Genomic DNA, 21,106 nt, shown 5'->3' on the forward strand with positions numbered 1-21,106 from the left:
CTCAGTTATGACCTACTGCATGTACAGATGTGACTGAAATATTATTTTAAAGAAAAACTAAATCTCTTCCACTGTAGACTACTATTGTATCTTAATGTATTACATACAACTGATACTGTGTAATTTTGTTCTTTTCCCAGATAAAATATATATATATTGCCAAGTTTTTTTTTCCGTTTTCATAAACATTTTGTGTCCTGCGTGTTAATTTGCGCTTTTCATGAGAGTAATGCAAAGGTATAATGGTTTGTTAAATTGGATAAAATCGCGAGATTGCATTTCAGTGTAACGTGCTGCAACGTCGTCCATAATGGTTTTATCGCGAGACTAGCGCGGGGTGACTTGTTAGTTGCCGCTGTCAGAGGTGAGTAAGGATGCGGTAAAGGTGGGCTATAAAATAAACCACATGAATTAACATTGTTTATTGAGTACATATTGTGCCTTATAGAGTGGGATCATTGAGAGCCGACGAATCATCCAAGATTGTGTTCGTGTTTATTTGCGTACTGCTGGTGAGCTATTTAGGTCACTAGAGCTGACACAGCACGCCGTAGGAAAGGTGAGAAATGTTTTGCGATTCCCGATGGTTGGGTGATTTAAAAATCTTGTAATGATATTGTGCTGACTGAGCGCACTGGAATATGTCTCAGAATCAGTACGAATGTAGGAATTTATTGATATCGGAGGCGAACGTGAGCAGAAGCTGAACTCGTTTGCATAAGTAAAACGCTGTGATCAAGCTTTTTACTGTTATAATTTTTTTTTATATTTCGGATATGTTTCAGTGCTGCTATGACTGTGCAGTGTTCAGTATTAACTGTTTACATTTAGGTTGTGTAGTAGTGTAGTGATAGTAGTGATAGTGGTGGCTTCAAATGCATGAATGTAGCTGCGGTTAAACTGCTTCCCCTGCGCCTCCTCCACGCACGCGTTGGTACCCAATGATTCCGAGTATAGAAACACCTCTACAACATCCGCCCAATGATCCCCCTCTGTCTGCGTTTTCAATCCAGATGACACTGTCTATTTGTTGTTTTGTTTTTGAGAATTACCAAGTGTCTCTGCATGCAGCCTGCGTGTATCACCGAGTCTCATTTTGATGAGACGCCCGTGAGTCACATGAGGTTTACAGTGGTGGTCATTTCTTACTGAAAAGATTAAGGTGACGTAGCAATAATGCCACGTTTTGCTCCACTATCTTGAGCTCAGTGGTATCTTCTTGCTGTTCTGTTGCTATGGTAATCAGTAATGGCCACTGAAAAAACTGTGAAGTTTTTTTTTCTGTGCTTGTGGTATTTCTTTACATCTGTTATCAGATTTTCCACTCATGTACTGTCAATAGACATGTGTGAAATCCCTTTGTGTCTGTCATGTTAATAATTTCAGTCTTTTTTATCCTTGTGTCTGCTGTACCATCATCACACAGAAGCTTTCTTTTTAGAAGGCATACACCCCAAAGCATCATCAGTGCTTCTCTCTGACCGTCAATGTGACAGAGGCAAACTGTTTGTCAGGTCTTCCATTTTAACTTTGTTTGCCTGCAGTCCACTGTACTCATATAAGTAATGGTTCATTGGGATGGCTGCCTCTTAGATGTTTGTGACTGCAGTAGAGGATTAATGCTAGATAATGGGCCTGTGTATTTCTTGACCTGCATGGCCAAACTAATGGAACCACACTACCAAAACCAAAAAGCTGTGGAGAACACAGCTCAAAATGGACAAAAACTCTGACATGGGTGACTGGTGCCTTGTGCACTGCAATACGAATGAAACGATTGCAGTTCAAGATTTAAAGAGACAAATATTTTTGGGATTGTATTGGTTCCATAGCCACAACTCAGAATTACAGATACCAGGTGTATGTAAGATGATTTATGGTGCTGTAAGAATTGTTTCTCGGTTTGGAATCTTTTCAGAATGAGAAATGATTTAAATGTAAATTGCCAGTTTTGTTGATAAATGTCCCGATTTGCTGATTTTCAATACGCCTGTGGTCAAAATAACGTTTTCCTCAGGGTGTTGTTGCATAGCAGTGTAAGGTCTGTTACATTTAACTCAAGCGACAGGGATCGTTTACCAAAAAAATTTATGAAATGTGCCATTAAACTGATATGCTAGAATTTTAGTGATGCATGTCAGTTTGGAAACAAAAATATATCATTAGAGTAATTACCCAAAATAGACACACGTGTTTTATTGTTAGAGAAATGTGTGCCTGTCTGTATGATATCTTTATTAAAGGCAAGGCCAATCTGCAAGCATGGGGAATATTTTTGGCAACCTCCTTAAGAGTCTAATAGGCAAAAAGGAGATGCGGATTTTGATGGTCGGCTTGGACGCAGCTGGGAAGACCACAATTCTGTACAAGCTCAAGCTGGGAGAGATCGTCACAACAATTCCCACCATTGGTATACTCATTTACACACACACACACACACACACACACACACACACACACACACACACATAAGGCACTGTGCCAAGGTTTTAGGCAGGTATAGACAATATGCTGCAAAGTAGCAATGCTTTCAAAAATAGAAGTGTTAATAGTTTATTTGTCTATTAACAAAAGAGACATCTAGATCTAGTTTGCTTTGACTTCAGAACTGCACGAATTCTTCTAGGTACATTTGCACACAATTTTTGAAGAATAACGTTAAGGCGATCGAGCCATTCATCAAGGAGAACCAACCACAAATCTTCTGGAGGCTTGCTGTGTCTCTTCATCAAACCCTAGACAGCCTCAGTGATGCTGAGATCAGGGCTCTATGGGGGGCATGAAATCCTTGTTCTTCTTGAAGAGCTGAAGATAGCTGAAAATAGCTCTTGATGGATGTATGTTTGGGGCCATTTTCCTGCTACAGAATAAATTGTCCTACAATAATCAGATGTATGCCTGATGGTATTGCATGATGAATAAGTATCTATCCATATTTCTCAACATTGAGGACACTAAACAAAATCCCCTATTCCATTTGATGATATTGAGCCCCAATATGCCCACCATACTTCACTGTTGCCTACTGATTGTGTCTTGTTGCTGTGTCTTGCAATGGTGTATGACAAAACGTCACCTTTGCAGCAGAATGGGCCTGTTCCTCAAGCAGTTTTAAGCCTCCCACACAGCCGCTGTTTCAGTTAATGAATACATATGAAAATAATGATCATTACCACTTGTTTGGCATAGTGTATACAACTATAGCTGTTGTATGACTGTATTGCCTGTTGTATGACTGTTGATGACTGTAATCCTACATAATCCGTGACTTTGTGCATAATCCGTGACTTTGTGTTCTACTGAGTGTAGAACTGAGACGGTTTTGACTGTTTTGTCATTGTCCTGTTTGATTGTCCAGGGTTTAATGTGGAGACGGTGGAGTACAAGAACATCAGCTTCACGGTGTGGGACGTGGGTGGACAGGACAAGATCAGGCCTCTCTGGCGACATTACTTTCAGAACACACAGGGTGAGTTTGTTGCTCACACACACGCTGACCAATATCAATCTCAACTAGCAGAGATCAAGGCAAGAATCATGCCATGTTATATCTGCAGACATACATCTGGTTAGATATCACAGGTTAGACACGGTTAAGTTAAATATGTCAAGTTCTGTAGTTTATTGACCTTAATGTTGTTCTGATTCAATGTGTTAATTAATTACTAATCAACTTTTGAGAAAGGTCATTGCCTGAACACATTTCACTGAACTGTAAAGGCATTGCTATTTTAAAATCTTCTGAACAGGGGTCTGTAGTTCCATTTCTGTGCCATGTTTCTGTTGTGGATTCTGTGTGCTTGGTCAGGTCTGATATTTGTAGTGGACAGTAACGACCGTGAGAGGGTGAACGAGGCGCGGGAGGAGTTGATGAGGATGCTGGCCGAGGACGAGCTCCGGGACGCCGTGCTGCTCGTCTTTGCCAACAAACAGGCAAGAGAGACATTCAGCCTCTCCTGCAGCACACAGGCACCCTGCTGTACTGGCTAAGACGGTTTTCAAATGCCGCTTGTTGCATTTGGTTGGGACATTTTCGTATATTCCACACAGAGGATCGCTATCAGAAGTGATACTTTGAGTCTTTTAGATGGTCGAATGAACATATTTCATTATAAGCCTAATTTTATCAGATGTTTAATTGACCAAACACTGGCATATAACTGGTATATAACTCCCTTTTAAAGCATGTGAAACAATTCTTGCCTTGTCTCCTTTTTGTATTTTAAACCACTTAATCAGTTGACTGACTCTGACCCAAGCCTTTCTCACATCCTTAACCTCCGCTGCTCAGGACCTCCCAAACGCCATGAACGCTGCCGAGATCACCGACAAACTGGGCCTGCACTCTCTCCGCCACCGGAACTGGTACATCCAGGCCACCTGTGCCACCAGCGGGGACGGGCTGTACGAGGGCCTCGACTGGCTCGCCAACCAGCTCAAGAGCAAGAAGTGAAGACAGGACTGCAGGACAGGGTGTCCCCCAGCAGGAGCACACCAGCATGGGGATGACCGGCGGGCTCGTGGGGTCTTTTGACTCTGTTCTCCAGACGGCTGCACGGACCGGGCCAACTTGAAGCCTCCCAGTGCCGACGGTGTCCCACTTCTCGGCGCCGGTAGAATGACGTTGCTTTAAACGTCTCTCTCTCGCATTTTGACAAATCTACCATGACAGTTATATTATAAATGGTAGCACGTTGGCATGGCTTATGCAATTTGCTCATGATAAGACAGACGAAAGATGCTTGTTTCCTGTGTAAACTGTGACTCAGTAGTCCAAAACTAAGTTCCAATCTTCATGCTGTAAAAAGTGTAAAACACTAGTATTTGATAATCAAAATGAGTATATATTCACTATATAGTCATTAATTAGTTAGTGTTAAATGCAGGTCATTTAAACTATCATAATGTACTGCCCTAATAGTTTAGAACAGGGGTCGGCAACTGGCGGACCGCGGTCCGGATCCGGACCCGAACGCAGTCCTGTCCGGACCCAATCTCATTCCTGATTAACTGTATACGGACCCAAATGACATCCCATCCGGACCCAGAATAAATTGTTAAAAATAGTTCTTAATTTTGACGGGAGAAGTCATTTTAAACCGGAGCATTTATTTCAGCACTATTGAAAATATTGAAAATAGCGCTGAACTCCGTCACGAGTGTTACGCCCCCCGGACCGCAGGTCAGAGCTATCTGCCAAATTTGGCCCGCGGAACAATATAGTTGATTACCCCTGGTTTAGAACCTTTGTCCTAGTGGCTTTGAATCTTGTTTCCAGCAGCCTTTAAATACAGGAAATAAATTTAAATGGTTCTTGAGTGAATCCAGAAATTTGGTTTTGATTGCTGGGGAATTTCAGAGACATGGAACACTAGATTTCAGTGTTCTCAAATGTGTTTAAATTTTATATGATTTTTTTCCAGAATAACTTTAAATATTAAAATAATACACTGTGTTGTAGTAGCATTGAATTCAGTGGTGAAAATGGTAGCATGGTAGTCATACTTACAGTCATACTGGCTGCTTACACACACACACACACACACACACACACACACCTATATATAATATATATATAATAATATAATAATCTCCCAGGCCTCAGTCAGTTCTCTGTTTGTGAACAGATAGATCACATGATCACTACTCTTTGTCCTTGCACATACACATTGCTGGGTCAGAATGATCCTTTGTGCACTGGGTGCTAATTTTAGTCATGCGCTACCTGGGGAAGACACACGGTGCAGTCCTACAATCCTATGACAAGGCTGCTGAATTTTTGCATTTTGCACCCCGTGAAAGGGACCGATTGCTTTTGCATGACTCCCGTGTGTCATGCAAGCGTGCTCTGCCGTCTCGCTGTGTTTTGTTGCATGTGTTTTGTTGATGCTATGAAGGGCAGGTGTAGCTCCCCCTGACTCTGTGATTGGTTTAGCTGTTTGTAATATGTGTGGTTCTTCATGAGATTGATTCAGAGACACTGTAGTCACATTTCACATTGTGTTGACTTGGAAATACTGTGTGATTTCTTTTATTTGTTTGTTTGTGGAAGTCAGATCATGTTTTCTGTTGGGGATCTGGGGATTATTGTTTGTCTGTGTGTGTGTGTGTGTGTGTGTGTGTGTGTGTGTGTTTTCTTTTTTTCGTTGCTGCTGACAGAAGGGTTGGGACTGGGGGGTGCGCTTTGTGATTTTTATGTAACAAAGCTCCTCGTGCTGAGATCGCATTGTTGAAGTCAACTGTTCAGCAGATGTTCAGTTGGAGATGTTCCTCTGAGAAGAAGGCAGTGATACCTTCAGAACTTTCCTTCTCTCTCCGCATCCCTCTGCTCCTCAATGTGACCTCCTGTCTGGACAACTGCTCCTTCACCAGTCGGCCTCCAACAGCTTCAGTGTATCATCAATTCCCAGTAGTATATATTTACATATATGTACCTGTTTTTTAAACTACTGGACATTCACTAAACGTATAGCCATCTCACATTCTCTGATTCTCTGTTCCATTGTAGAATAACATCGCAAACTGTCGCAGACAGGGAAAAGCTTCATTTGTACAATCATTATATGACTTTCTTATCACTGCTACGCTCAGCAGCTGAGTAATTAATGAAACTGATCATCTAAACCAAGTTAAAACCTCTCACTAGTTGATATGTTCATGAAGTTACTGGCCTTCACTGATGCAATGTATTTGCCCGTATGAAGATATTATACATGGTAATTTATTGAAGCAACCTGACTAATAAACTCTCTATAACCAAAATGATAGAGCTCTTATTTGCATCTGCAGAAGAGCTTTGCCTCTTTCAGTTGTGTCCACATTGGGGTTATTATTTATTTAGTTATTTGTAGAATCAGTCCATGTTCTGTGGGATGTGGGACTGTGTTACCATATATTTCAGTCTTTTTGTGGTTTGGTCTGTAATTACAGAATGTGTCTATGCTGGTAAAGTTGTGTGATACCACAGAAAGTTATAAATCTTTTTTTCGGAATACACTGCTGTGGATACAGAATGAGCGGCTGTACCTGAGTTTTTAACAGCTCATGCAGTCTCCCTTTCTTAAAGGGTTTTAATTGCTCGCTGCAAACATTAATCACTAACTCGGAAAATTCGAGCAGTGGGAATTGGGAAAATCCTCTCAACAAGGTGTCCAGCATCTCACCCCCTCTTTCCCCTGGCTTATCCCACACACTCACTCACTCACTCACACACACACACACACAAAAACACTCACACTGACACACCCCCCTGCCTGCCTGCCCTCACAGTGTGTGTCTCCAGGGGCGTGACAGCAGTATGTGGGTCAGGGCTGCTCCCTGGTCTGCCAGACCCCAAGGCCCCCTGCAGGCCACGCACAATAGCAGCACTGCGGCGGGTGCCATTGCTGGGATTCCCTCTCGTAACCGGGGCGCCCTCGCCCAGGGCACAGACACACTGGCAGCAGCGCTGCAATCAATTCATCAATCCGCGATGGGAGTGTGGAGTGCTGAGGGCCAGCCAGCCCACCCCCGTTGCGGGCCTCGGCCACCGGCGCTGAGGCCGGGGCGCTGAGCTGGAGGCCTATGGAGCTGGATGGGCTGCAGTTGGATGGAAGTTGTGCACAACGACGGTGGGGGGTTGGGGGATGGCAGTGTGTACCAAACGGTACTGCTGTAGAAGCTATGGGTAAAGTTCATTTGAGGGTTTAGGGAGCTGGTCTAAGAAACAATGGGGAAAAGACTATAATGATAGCAAAACTGCAAACATACAATTGTTTTCTAGACCTTTGATTTAGCTGCTTTACAGAATAGGAATTTATTTTTGAATTCAGAATTGTCATGTGGTTGTATGATAATTTGTGCATTAAACTAGAATTATTCAGTTTCCGTGGTTTGGATATCTACTAAAGTTTTGCTTTTTGTGTTTACACCATTACAAAAGTGCTCTGATACTGGACCTCAAAACAGTTGCTGTGATGAGAAGTATTTGATAAGTTAATGAAATACAAAATATTTGAATCACAAAGATTCACTTAAGGACAAAATCACAGACTATCACAAACAATTTATGTATAATGTACAAAATAGATAAATAGAAATATTTGCAATTCTAAGGGTACGTTTTCTTGTTTCATGGGTTCTGAACTGGTTGCTTGCTGCAGCTTTTCTAGCACTGACACTACTTTGCTAATACCTCCTCCTATTGGACAAAATTGGAAAATGTATTATGTAGCAGTGTGTGCTGTACGTGTGTTTGGGGGATATTTTGTGACACGTTTTTGAAATAGTCCTACGCCAAATCATCAGAACACTATTTGATAGCCTGTTCGCATTTCCGCATGTTTTTTTAATGCGAGATGTTTAAGAAAATATTAACCTTCTAATATTCTACAAATATTTCTCTCAATGTTTTATACACATATTATTCTCTTACATTAAGTTATTTTCTTATGTTTCTATTTGATTTAATTTATCTAGGGCATACTATGTACAAAAATTACATTCGACACAATTTTAAGTGATCGCTTTTTTAAGCGCAGTAATCCAGTCTCTAAAATCCACAACTAATTTTCAAATGAGTACACTGATATAAGCGGAAGATTTGAGAAACGTCCATCCTCGGTAACAGCACAATAACATACAATTTTCCAAACTATACATATTGCATAGAAGAAACACGTCTATTATTCAGGAACCCTAAGACCAAATTGATATTTACAGATTAGTAACTTTGAGCATCAAACATCTTAATGAAAACATTCACAATTGTAACTTGAAGCAAGATAAAGTACATACAGTGTGGTGTATCACCGTGAGAATTTACCACGTTTAAAGTATTATAAAACAGTAGTTTTCTTCAAGTTTATGCTCAGACTGAGCCTATTGTGGAAACGACTGTTTCTGTTGGGAGAGTTAGCCGACAACCAGGCCCGTTAATCCGAAATGTAGCTGAACCGACACTGTTCCTTCTACCGCAGACAGTGGTCGCTGCACGGATGTGTTGACATGGATCATCTCTATCGCGGATGTTTATGTCGCTAGTGTTTTTGCATAGTTATTGTTTTTGCAGTTTTGTATCACACTTTGTCAATTTGTCCGAATTACCTATCAGTTCTTGTTTTTGTATCAGCAAAAAATAATGCGAAATAACGGACTTGGGGAAACATCATAATATTTTAAGATAGGCCTACATAGCGCCTCGGATTTTCCTAAGGACGCCAAGCAGCATGACGCTCCTGGCCCTCGGCCCACTAATGACACTCTATACTCGGTAAGAGCGGACCCGGCTGCCCCTCATACGCGCTTTTTCGAGAACTCTTTTGTCTTTTGGTTCGAAGCAGGCCCGGCGCTATGAGACACACACCGCTGTTTAACTTGGCTACGTGACCGCGGTAGCCCGAATACAGCATAAAATCAATACATTTTAAGCGGCGTTGAACTTAAAGTTAGCCGTCTCGGCTACTAAATAGATTAGCTAACTTTAGTGTGTAGTGTGGCCGACTATTTAGCTAGCTAGCACGATGGCTAACTAGATTAGCTTTGTTATATGCTAAATAGCGCACATTAGTTAGCCAAGTCAAGTACAATTGGCCAGAAAGGTTTTTTTTATCTTTAAAATTGTTAAATTAAATTGTTAATTACAATTCCGATTTAATCACAATTTAAATACGAATGCTCTCGTCCAACCCATTTAGCTAGGTCGTTGGCTAGTTGTGCATGCTAGTTAAATTGCTAGCTAACGGCAATTTAAGGGCTTGGCTATTTATTTGCTAGCCTAGCTAACTCGGCTTCCCTGATTTATTGTGTTCGTTTTCTATTAAGTTCATATTAGCTGCTCGGCTACGTTGTATTTGTGTTCATACTAACTAAGTAATAATGCACGTCTGTCGTCTCATAGTACACATATTTTTTAGATTTTGGTCTGCTACTCGCAAAATAGAGTTTTTAATTGTTCTTGGACACATTAACATCACCACCATAGCCATGTTGCTATTCTAGATGAGCTAGCGAGCTAGCCCGCTAAATGAGTGTACAGCTGATTGCTAGCTAGTAAGTCGGCTCTAAACTGCAAGTGTTTACACGGTTCACTGTGGCAACGCATAGCTAGTAGCTATCCTAGCAAGCTACTATTTATTATAGCAACGTCTCTGGGTGGAGTGGTTTGAACACTTTTAAAAAACAAAGGCTTTAAAAGTTTACTACTCATTACTTTGTTATATATTCATAAATGTATTGTTTAGTGATTGTGCAAAGCACGAAAAACACAAACACAGTCAATTCACGTGCACGTTTTACTTAAGCAGTGTGCGCTTGTTTGCATAATCATTTAATGTAAATGCTAATTGAATTTCTGATTCTGTAGGAACGTGTGCTTTATTTCACGTTTATAGACACAGCAGAAAGGTATTCTCCAGTGACACGTTTCCTTGCTGTTTTGCTGTTCCAACAGGTGCCAAAACATGGCTTGTCTTCTGTGCTGAGTCTGACTGCGGTGGTACCAGAAGCTTGAGAGCTTTGCGACTCTTCTACCTGCTGTCATTCTCCACACTGCAACACTGCAGTGAATAAGACACCCATACTTGTCACCTGAGCAGTCTATAGTTTTATGACTGTAGACTGAGGTGGGTGACTGTACTTATTTTCAGTTACAGATGAGTATGTTGTGGCACCAGCCTTAAAGAAAGACGTTTTAGACTCTGGTGCTTAAATAGTCCACAACTTCAGCATGGCATCTGTCCCTGTGTACTGCTTGTGTCGTCTCCCTTATGATGTCACGCGTTTCATGATTGAGTGCGATGTTTGTCAAGACTGGTTTCATGGGAGGTGAGTGTGATAGTTTATACACTTTAAACTTTCTACGCCTCAGTACTCTCGGTACGCCTTCAAAATGTGTGGTTGAAGTGTCTTACAGTATTGATACTTTGACGTAGTTGTGTTGGAGTGGAAGAGGATAAAGCAGCAGAGATTGACCTGTATCACTGCCCTAACTGTCAGGTTACACATGGACCTTCTGTCAGTAAGTATCTCTGCTTTCCCATATGTCTTTTTAAATGAGCTAACCAGAGCTTGTCATTCAAGGTTGTCAAAGATTCTTAGTAGTCAGGGAATATTAATTCAAGACAGTGAGGATATTATTATTATTATTATTATTATTATTATTATTATTATTTTATCATCTGCATTATTTTTTTGGTTTGTTTGTTTTTTTTTTAGCAAGTTTGTTCAGGTTGCTTTTTTCTGTCAGTCAAAATACAACTATGCAATTCCATCATACATGTTGCTGCCTTTTGAATGTTCTTTTGGAGTTATTGTGTAATGACTGTTTTGTCCTGTCGTTGGTTCCTTTCCAGTGCGGAAACGTCGGGGAGGCTCTAAGCAGTCTGATGGCGCGGCAGTTGGGAGAGACTCGGGGCGACCTGTGAAGACCGGGAGCGCTCAGTTTGTTCGAGAGTTACGCTGTCGCACCTTCCCAAGGTAATGCTTCTGTGGCACGTATTTCCCCTGTCCTTTAAATAGCGATACAGTCAGGACTGTAGACTGTCAGAGCTTCAGAGCTGATTACGTATAGTAGTGGTCATTTTAACAGCGAAAACGTATGTGGACCTTGTGCTGTATGTTTCAGTGCTGACGAGGTCCTGCTGAAGCCAACCGGAGCCCAGCTCACGGTTGACTTTTTAGAGGAGCGCTCCTTCAGCGTCCCCGTCCTTGTCCTGCGGAGAGACGGGCTGGGAATGAGCCTTCCCCCCGCCTCCTTCTCCGTGTCGGATGTCGAGCATTACATTGGTAAACACCTCCCCCCCCACCTTCCTGGTCTTTTTAATTTTTCGTTTCTACACTTGTTTAGCGCTTGAACTATGTGTGAGTTCGTGAGGTGTTGCTGAAGCACTTTATCGTGTTGTAGGGAGTGACAAGGAAATCGACGTGATCGATGTGGTTCGTCAGGCAGACCTGAAGATGAAACTTGGTGATTTTGCTGAGTACTATAATAGCCCCAACAGAGAGAAAATCCTCAATGTGATCAGCTTGGAGTTTTCAGACACTAGGTATATTTTTTAATGGGAATTTACACAATCAAATTAATTCATTTGAATTGACAGATGGATTCATTTGCATTTCACTTCAGGTAGGTTTGACCACTGGCTAACTTTCTATTTTTGTCCGTGTAGGTTGTCTAACCTAGTGGAGACACCAAAGATCGTGAGGAAACTGTCGTGGGTGGAAAACCTCTGGCCAGAGGAGTCTGTGTTTGAGAGACCGAATGTACAGAAGTACTGCCTGATGGGCGTAAAGGACAGCTACACAGACTTCCACATTGACTTTGGGGGAACGTCTGTGTGGTATCACGTGCTGCGAGTATGACATTTATGTAATAGTAATAACAATAGTATTAAAAATGTATAATAATAACTACCAGAACCTTTGCCTTTCCCTAATTTGTAGCGTCCACAAAAATATTTTGGTTTTGAGAAAGTGTCCGGGTTAGTGATAAACACTGCGGAACTGTGTAAACACTGTGTATTCTTGTCTTAGGGTGAAAAGATTTTTTACCTGATTCGTCCGACGGCTGCCAACCTGGCACTGTTTGAACGCTGGAGTTCCTCTTCCAATCAGAATGAGCTCTTCTTTGGGGACCAAGTGGATATGTGCTACAAGTGCTCAGTCAAACAAGGAAACACCCTTTTTATCCCAACTGGTATTCAGCTTATTTAGTTATTCATTTATTTTTTGCTGCTTGAAGTAGTGGTGAAATTGTGACAAAATAGTACTGTTGAGTTTGTTATTTAAAGTTTAGCCTTATCCTTGTCATGGCTTAACATGCCATGAATTCAGTCCAGGTCAAGACACAGTGTACATTGCACCTCTCTGGGTGATTTTTAACGAGTTTGATTGTTTCCAACCAACGAGGGCTCTGATAAACAACCAGCTGTCCGAGTTGCGCACACGCCATTATGCAGAAAACACGAGCACATTTCAGTCTCTTGTGTGGTGCCATGGCTGCATTTTTAAGTGTCTTTTGGTGAGCGGTTCAGGGAAGCTTCGTGGAGAGGCTCAGAGAGGCTGCTGCATGTAATGCCGTGTTTGATGTTCTTGTCCTGTGGCTCTATCTGTCTACCAGGGTGGATCCACGCAGTTTTGACCCCAGTCGACTGCCTGGCGTTCGGGGGGAACTTCCTACACAGCCTCAACATTGACATGCAGCTTCGGTGAGATGTTTGTCCACTTTTTGGTTTCGTATGTTTTGAAGTACGTGCAGTAGAAATGGTGGTAAATCCAAACGCATTAAGCAGTTTCTGTCTTTCCTTAATGGTGGTTTCATTTTGCATTTATTAGGGCTTATGAGATAGAGAAGAGACTCAGCACAGCAGACCTGTTTAAGTTCCCAAACTTTGAGACAGTATGTTGGTACGTTGGCAAGCATCTGCTGGACACTCTCAGAGGTGAGGAGCCCACCCACACCAGAAGGTCTTTTGGACTCGGGACTATCATTATAAGATGCTCTAATCTTGACATAACATCTTTGATGTTGTATTATTTATTTTCCTGCTTATCATACTACAGTGGCGATAACTCACCAAGAGAAACCCAAACTAGTGCTGATCTCTTAAAACATGCTCTTGATCTTTTCATCGCAGGTCTAAGAGAAAATCGCCGCCATCCTGCCTCATATCTGGTCCACGGGGCCAAGGCTCTCAATAATGCCTTTAGAAGCTGGACCCGCAAAGAGGTAATTTGCTAATCTGTCACAGTCAAACAGCACTGTTAATACCAATCCAAAGTAATGTTTACACTGTTAAACAGTCAGAGAGGTAAAACGTTTGTGTCCTATATATATTGTACAAAGTAGAAATATCCAACTTTGAACCTGCTTCTAATCCATAATGCATTGTAGTAATTTCCATGCATAAAGATATGCATTTAATAATAAATTTAATGAATTAAATTTAAATGAATTAGGATTAATTGAATTAGAACAAGATAAGAGTGTTATGACTTCTTGACCTTTTAGTCCCTGACCGAGCACGAGGATGAGATCCCAGAGACAATTAAGACCCAACAACTGATAAAGGACCTGGCTAAAGAGATACGTCTGGTGGAGGTGAGTGGTGCACTACCTTCAGTAAATGTTTGGGGAATCTCTTTATGCACTTTCACTGACTTGTTGTTTTGAGGTGTCTGGTGTTTACTCACTGGCCATCGTGTTCCTCTCTGGGCAGGATATCTTCCAGCAGAACATGGGCAGGACTGGGGCTCCCTTCGGTGGCTCCCAGGGTCTTCCTTCTCCTGCCCCCAAAGTGCCGTTAACCACTCCTCTCAACCTGGGCAGACCTCCTGGTAAAAAGAGAGGTCCCAAGCCTAAGGACGTGGCAGGAGCAGGTGGCGTAGGCCCTCCAGGGGTCAAGAAAAAGGGCCAGAAAGGCAAGGATATTAAAACGGAGGCAGGAGAACTGGATCTGCTTGAGATTCATACTAAACACACCCTGAAGAAGTTTCATCCTGGAAGCAAAGTCAAGAGCAAGAGCAAGGTAGGTCCTTGTGAATCAGCATGAAAAACATGCATAACGATTCACTTTGACCTGGACTTTGAACCGGAAGATTCTCCGGCGTCCTGTAAGTTTTCAACGTTTGTGTTTCTGATTTGTTTCTGTTGTCCCAAAAGATGGAGCCGTCTGGCGCGTGTCTAGATGACTTTGAAGGGAAAATGAACAAGAGCAAGCTGAAGCTGGTCCTGACCAATGGCAAGCTCCAAGGGTATGAGGCGTGCCTGGGCCCACACTGCTCTCTTGTAGAGGTGGCGTTTAAGGTCACTGACCCGCGTGTCCTTGCAGGAAGAAGGGGTCCCGCAGCAGCACCAACGGGGCGGGACGCACCGCTCAGTTACAGCCTCTCACCAGCAGCTCGGCCCTCTCAGACTTCGACTCCGAAGACGAGCTTCAGATCGATGAGTCTCCTCCCCCTCGCCGCAGGCCAGCTGCACCTAGCAAAAAGAAAATAGCTGGTAGGAGTATGTTCAGTCTTGGAATAGTGCTAGTGCAGTCAATCAGATTAGAAGTAGATTTATATCAAGATGCAACTTCATTTTCTTTATTTCTATATTTCTGTGCACTAGGTCTCCCCAGGAAACTACCTCGGGCAAAACCGTGCACTGACCCTCACAGAGTCAGGGAACCAGGAGAGGTGGACTTTGACATAGAGGTAAACCTGTCCTTTCTACATTTGTCATGTAACATTTTCTTTTATTATATATAGTTACTTAGGAGAGTAATGGACAGCCTCACGTCTTTGCCTTTCCCTCAGGAGGACTATACCACAGACGAGGAGATGCTGGCTGTTCAGGGAGTGAAGGGGGGAGCAGGAGGGATCCTAGACCTGCTCAAGGCCAGCAAACAGGTGGCGGGCTTGGACCCAGCCCTCAGGTACAGCACCGACCACAACATCGCTCCGGTCTCCGCTTTATTGATAATAATGCTCTCAGTTACAGTTAGGCTGATCTGAACTGCAGTATTATTATATGAACTGAAGGTGATGACGGACCTCAAGAGGTGTGTTCAAGAGATTTAAGATTGTTTGGGTTTTTTTTTTTTTTTTTTTTAGTGAGGAAGCTCCGGCCTCACCCAGCACCCGTGATGCCATCCAGGGCATGCTTTCCATGGCCAACCCCCCCTCTTCCTCTTCCTCCTCCTCCTCCTCCTCTCCCCTCTCTGTGTCTGGAGCGGGCGAGGGCATGGGGCTCATGAAGCTGAAAGGCGGCGGGGCATCGTGTTCGAGTGGTGCGGAGAAGAGGCACGAGAAGAAGGCCACCATCCAGAGGCCAGGCAAGCGACCGATCAAACGGCCTGCCAGGCACCTCAGTGACGAGGACAGCCCTGATGATCAGGACACCCTGGGCACCTGCTTTAAAGACTCTGATTACGGTAGGCGCAGTCTGAAGGACCTAATGCATTTGTTGTGTCTGTAGATCACTGTTCAGATTGGTCTTGGCTCTTGGCTCCTGTTCACTTGATTCTCGTTAAAATCGTTCACTAGAACTTAACTGGATTTTTTTTGTTACATGCCTTTTGGGCTGTTCTTCAGTATACCCTTCTTTGGAGTCTGATGAAGAGGACCACTCAATGAAGTCCAAGATGAAGAGGAAGAGGAACTGGGATGATACGCCATGGAGCCCCAAAGGTACCAGTGTGCAACAAATAACACTGAATGCTTTTCCAACGTCTGCACGGTTGATGACTGCTACGCCTGTGTCTTTAATCCCAGCCCGTGTGACCCCCACCCTGCCCAAGCAGGAGCGGCCGGTCCGAGAGGGTGCCAGGGTGGCGTCTGTGGAGACCGGGCTGGCGGCGGCCGCTGCTAAACTGGCCCAGCAGGTGAGCGCAGAGACTCCCGAGATTGGTCACAGGGTTCAGAAACTTCAGCACAGTCTGCAGAATTAGACTTTTCACTTGAGACAATTCACTCGCCTTCCTTTGCTTCCAACGTCAGGAGCAACAGAAATCTGCGACCAAGAGGAAATACACAAAGAAAAAGATCCCTCAAGAGAAAGCCCACGCCACCACGGCACCAGAAGGAGCCCACCTCCAGCTGCAGGCCGACTCGGGCCCTCCCTCCCCCCCCCTGCCTCCTGAGCCTACGGCTGACTGCCTGGTGGAGGAGAGGAGGGTGGAGGCCTACTCCGCCAGCCTGCTGGACCACGAGTACACGGCGGGGCCCAGCCCCTTCGGCTCGGGGGGCCCCAGAGGAAGCGCTGCCATGGCCCCGGGGGTGTTCCTCACCTCGAGACGTCCTTCTCTTTCTCCCCAGAACAGCAGCAGCTACTCCCCTTCTACGCCCTCTCCGGCTGGACTGGCCAGCCCGGGGTCTGCTGGGTCAGGACAAGGTAAATGCCTGAGCACATATTCATTAGGGCCTCAGTAAGACTGCATAGTCTGACCCAGAGCTTGTGGAAATGTTGTTAGTTATCGTACTTTTCTGGTCTCTGACTGTTGTCCTTGAATTCAGAATGACGGAGCGCTTTTCTCAGATGCTAGTTTTTAATAAATACCGAATTGAAGACCAGGAGCTCTGGTCTTGCTCTGCCGTGGATCTTTATTTTATGGGAAGCATAAAAAAGCATTTCCTTTTACTGGGAATCCCATTGTGCTACTTATACTAAAGTTTTCAGGCTTTTAGTCTTCGGGAGCCCTTTTTCTTCTAAATTACTTAACCGTTTTTGCATCTTCTAATAGCTATACATGTTTAACCACTCCGGCCAATAAACAGCCTGTTGTTTTCCTTATAGGGAAACGTCCAAAGAAAGGACTTGCAACAGCTAAACAAAGACTGGGAAAGATTCTGAAAATACACCGCAATGGGAAACTGCTTCTGTGAGAGGACTTTGAAGAAGGTGAGATTGTGATCGTGAGCTGCAAGAGGATGGTGGAAAATGGGACAGGGGAGAAAAAGATGTGGGGAAGAAAATGGAAGAAATACACCATGTGTGACTGAAAGTGGTGGGAACAAAGGACAGAGAGACTGATTTCACTATTGTGATTGTGACTTGTTTCATGTAAAATTTGCTATTCGTTGTTTTTGAGCTCAATACCTCTTCTTTTTAGCATGCATGTTTAATACTCATTTAACATTTTTATCCATTGTTTTGTCTTTGTCAATCTCTTGTTATTATTTACTACTTGCATACTGTAAGGCAATAGCTAATAACCTACAAAGCACTTAATGGGTTAGTGCGGATATAACTTCATCACTGTTTTGGGCTAAGTAATTGGTATGTACATTTAAATTTAAATTAGGCCTCTACAGTTAGTTACAGTTAATTGTGCAGCCCAAATGATTTCTAGAATAATGGTAATGATTCTAGAACGATGATGGTTTAATTTCCAGGTTATGGCGTTTCCTGGACTCTTGAGTAATTGGACAGTGTAATTTGAGGAACGTGGTGTGTGTTTCATATACAAGTGCAGCATTTTCTTGTAGCCGAAATGTGATTTCATTGGGGAATTCCTGTTGCTTGGGGTCATTAATATTACTTGTATAGTAAGGAAGTCTTTAACCGCATTGGGACTGTTGAAAGGAATTGAGCAATGCTGTCTCTAACTATTTTATTCCTTCAAATTCAGAAACATAAAGCTGCCCAGTTAGGTTTTGTCCCCCAGCGGAGATTCGGCACTACTAACGAAATATTCCAGCACCACTCTGTCTACTGCGCCTTTTTGTGTACAGTCACTTGCCCCAGACAGTAATATGGGAGTTTCCTGGTTCATCAACCACCTTTTAGGCTTTGAGTGTGTGGGTGTGTGTGTTTATTTTACATGAGTGAGTTTCCATTTCTGTATTTTGGGAAATGTGTCAAAACTGTTGTCCGCGATAATCTAGTATAAATCAAAGGTGCAGTAAATGGAGATTAGGTTGGAAAATACTGGAATATTACTTTAAGCAAAAACAAAGAAAACCAAACTGTCTGCTTGTATGTAATCCATCACCACCAGCAAAAACCCATGTGATCACTGGCCAGAATATGGGGTCTCACTTTGCCTTCAGCTGAGCTTTTACAATTATACTGCTGACTAATAAACTCCATTGGGTTAATGTTAAAAGACACAATCAGCAATTTCAGAAATCAAAGTGCTAGTACACTTGCATTTAAAAGAAGAAAGGGAAGTCATTGTTTCCTTCAAAACACAAGTGGGCAGAGTAGTTAATGTACATCAAGAGAATAAAGGTTCCAAATTGGTTCGTTTGGTTTTACTGTTTGAGTCAAAAATCCTTGTTTTGGCTCAACAAATGTAAAAACATGTAAACAAGAAACCTTTTTAAAAACAATAATTGTGTCTTAAGTCTGTTTTGCTGATGAATGTTTGTAATGACTTTTGAATTGTTTGATGTATACCTAACATGCAATATACCTACTCCCACAGCTAGAAAATATGGACATTTCAAGTATTCAAAGTTTATGTTGTGTAGCTTTTATGTTATTCTGGTCCAAACCATAACTGATTTTTATCACTTTTTATGGTCATTTAGAGGCACAGTAATTAAGAATGAGTGACGTGGATCTTAATAATACAAACAATATTTCACTGTGAATGTTTCTTGCAAGCATGATCATCTTTTATGTGGTCAGCACCCCTGACATGTAAATACAATACAAGTCATTGAAGTACTGAAAGTTACACTTTGAGTTTATCAGTTTGCATATACTGATATAACACGGACGAACTAAAGAAATATAAATTTTACCCTCTGCACCTTTTTTTGTCTCTAGATTACGATTAATCTCCCACTGCTTGCTTTTATGCATAATTTTACCATAGTCTTGTAATGTATTTCTACTGATTAATGCATTTCAGCAATGTAAATATCCATTATTATTATTAGTTTAGGTTTTAGTCACCTGGAACAGACAGTAGAGTGTCTTGGAGTCGTACCCTTAGTACCCTGCTGTTTGCCTTCATTTATCTGAGCATAGTGTTTGCCTGCTGACTGCAGCAGGCATGGTGTGGTAACAGTAATGCATCAAAAGTTGAATTAGTGTAGTGGGATGGCATGGAATTTGGGGGCTATTAAGGTTTTAGTGTACATAATTGGTGTAATTTTGTTATAGCTACAATGAAAGGTTTCTTGCATCTGAATCTTTCTTAACATACCTTGTAAAAAGATACTTTAATGTTTTTGGGAAATGTGTGTGAGAGTTTAACAGTAAGCTGTTTAGTCATTTTTATTTGTATAGCGTAAATGTTATTATTTTTGGCTGATGTTTTATGACATTGGTAAGGTGACAATGAAGTTAACGTATTCTATAGATTTGTCTTTTGTTCATCTCTGCTCCTCCCCTCACCTATATAAACAACATGTCAATATATTTTAGTTTTTTAAATATTCTTTTTAGAGGGGTTGGTTAGAAACACTTTTCTTACTAAATCTGAATTATTTTTTTAGTGGTCCCTTATTTTTATTTATTTTTTTGTTTTTCATTTTTGAAACTCCTCTGAGGAATAGTGTGAATATATAGAGCACCAAAAATAATAACTGACATTAGTAGGCCACTGAAAACCTTTTTTTTTTCTTCTTCTTCTTCTTTTTTTTCTTTTTGAGGAGAGGAGGGTGGGATTTGGGGGTGGATAATTACCAGGAACTATTTTCTACACAGGTTGCCATTGGCCTCTGCCGTGTTTTCATTTTAATTATGTGATTAAGGGTTGTGCTTAAAATGAATTGAGAATAAAATATGTTTGGACAGTCCAGAAAATTTAAGGAAAAAATGTATTTTTGTTGTATGTTTATTCTGCCTTTAAAGGCTAATTAAACTTCCCATACAAATTTCAGTTAATTACTTCTCTTTGATGACCTTTGTATTTTGTTTTATCTATGTGTGATTTTCTTTTACACTTTAAGTATTTTTTGTGTGTGTTAAGGTTATTTTGGGGAAAAATGATTCATGGATTTCACAGTTTCTCTCAGGGTTTATTTTGTATCTAAAATATAATTTTGATGGAAAACACAGAAGTATGTCCGTCGCGCCTACACAGTTACCCGTTTAAAAGCTTAAATTGTGTCCACTGCAAATTGATAATGAGACATACTGATATTGTTCTAACCAGCTATTGTCTACTACACCATTTGCTTTTTGAAAAGGCTTAAAGTGATTTTTTCAAATGAGCCCAATTAAAGGATATTTTTAAACTTGTATTTTATTCATTGCATCTTTGTCATCTTTACATTTACGTATTTATTTGAAACAAACATGTTTCACTACAGTAGATAACGAGCTATATAAATATTTACACATTACATTTCCTTGGCGGTGCTCAAGTAGACAAAAATGAAAACTGATTCTGCAGTGCATGTCCAGTTTAACTCAAAATATAGCCTAAACATTTTACACATCGATTTAATCCTGACAGTAGAAGCAGATTAACATGATGTGTAATCGCCAGGACCGCATTCAAGTTGATGAATAGTATTTTTGATGTATGACCTCTACTGGTCTGTAGTTTCTGGCAGTACTGCCAGAGATGCATTTGTGGCTTTCTGGTTGTGTGTTAACATTGTAGACCAAAAAAAGCAAACAGAACGTCCACGAGGTTTAAAGCCGCATCACGGTTTCCACGGCAATGCTGATGGAGCCCAACGATTG

The 21,106-nt window shown here is 41.9% G+C and overlaps 2 protein-coding genes across 5 annotated transcripts; both read left to right on the forward strand.

The window, feature by feature from the left end:
• Positions 1–302: 302 nt before the first annotated feature.
• On the forward strand, positions 303–6,773 carry arf3a (ADP-ribosylation factor 3a). Of its 3 annotated transcripts, XM_077018558.1 has the most exons (6): positions 319–364; positions 449–559; positions 2,244–2,410; positions 3,359–3,469; positions 3,809–3,933; positions 4,292–6,773. In XM_077018558.1, the coding sequence occupies exons 3-6, from the start codon at positions 2,263–2,265 to the stop codon at positions 4,451–4,453; spliced, it is 546 nt and encodes a 181-aa protein (XP_076874673.1). In that variant the 5' UTR covers positions 319–364; positions 449–559; positions 2,244–2,262; the 3' UTR covers positions 4,454–6,773. The 3 variants fall into 3 exon arrangements, with proteins under 3 accessions (XP_076874674.1, XP_076874673.1, XP_076874675.1); XM_077018559.1 differs by lacking the exon at positions 449–559 and having other exon boundaries at positions 303–364; XM_077018560.1 differs by lacking the exons at positions 319–364; positions 449–559 and adding an exon at positions 584–1,162.
• A 2,091-nt stretch (positions 6,774–8,864) lies between these two features.
• On the forward strand, positions 8,865–20,656 carry phf8 (PHD finger protein 8). Of its 2 annotated transcripts, none has more exons than XM_077018556.1 (22): positions 8,865–9,250; positions 10,430–10,803; positions 10,911–10,996; positions 11,319–11,454; positions 11,603–11,763; positions 11,882–12,023; positions 12,147–12,333; positions 12,511–12,673; positions 13,097–13,184; positions 13,312–13,418; positions 13,614–13,705; positions 13,988–14,077; positions 14,196–14,504; positions 14,639–14,730; positions 14,808–14,977; positions 15,089–15,174; positions 15,277–15,395; positions 15,574–15,893; positions 16,054–16,149; positions 16,234–16,343; positions 16,459–16,852; positions 17,255–20,656. In XM_077018556.1, the coding sequence occupies exons 2-22, from the start codon at positions 10,706–10,708 to the stop codon at positions 17,341–17,343; spliced, it is 3,135 nt and encodes a 1,044-aa protein (XP_076874671.1). In that variant the 5' UTR covers positions 8,865–9,250; positions 10,430–10,705; the 3' UTR covers positions 17,344–20,656. The 2 variants fall into 2 exon arrangements, with proteins under 2 accessions (XP_076874671.1, XP_076874672.1); XM_077018557.1 differs by having other exon boundaries at positions 8,868–9,250; positions 11,331–11,454.
• The last annotated feature ends 450 nt before the right edge of the window (positions 20,657–21,106 follow it).

Source organism: Brachyhypopomus gauderio, chromosome 10, assembly GCF_052324685.1.
Source record: "Brachyhypopomus gauderio isolate BG-103 chromosome 10, BGAUD_0.2, whole genome shotgun sequence".
NCBI lineage: Eukaryota > Metazoa > Chordata > Actinopteri > Gymnotiformes > Hypopomidae > Brachyhypopomus > Brachyhypopomus gauderio.

Coding starts and splice junctions, on each gene's coding strand:
- arf3a (XM_077018559.1), top strand. CDS start 2,263: ATGGGGAATATTTTTGGCAACCTCCTTAAGAGTCTAATAGGCAAAAAG. Junction 3,470..3,808: donor TTACTTTCAGAACACACAGG/GTGAGTTTGTTG, acceptor GTGCTTGGTCAG/GTCTGATATTTGTAGTGGAC. Junction 3,934..4,291: donor TCGTCTTTGCCAACAAACAG/GCAAGAGAGACA, acceptor TCCGCTGCTCAG/GACCTCCCAAACGCCATGAA.
- phf8 (XM_077018556.1), top strand. CDS start 10,706: ATGGCATCTGTCCCTGTGTACTGCTTGTGTCGTCTCCCTTATGATGTC. Junction 15,175..15,276: donor AGGTGGACTTTGACATAGAG/GTAAACCTGTCC, acceptor CCTTTCCCTCAG/GAGGACTATACCACAGACGA. Junction 15,396..15,573: donor GGCTTGGACCCAGCCCTCAG/GTACAGCACCGA, acceptor TTTTTTTTTTAG/TGAGGAAGCTCCGGCCTCAC.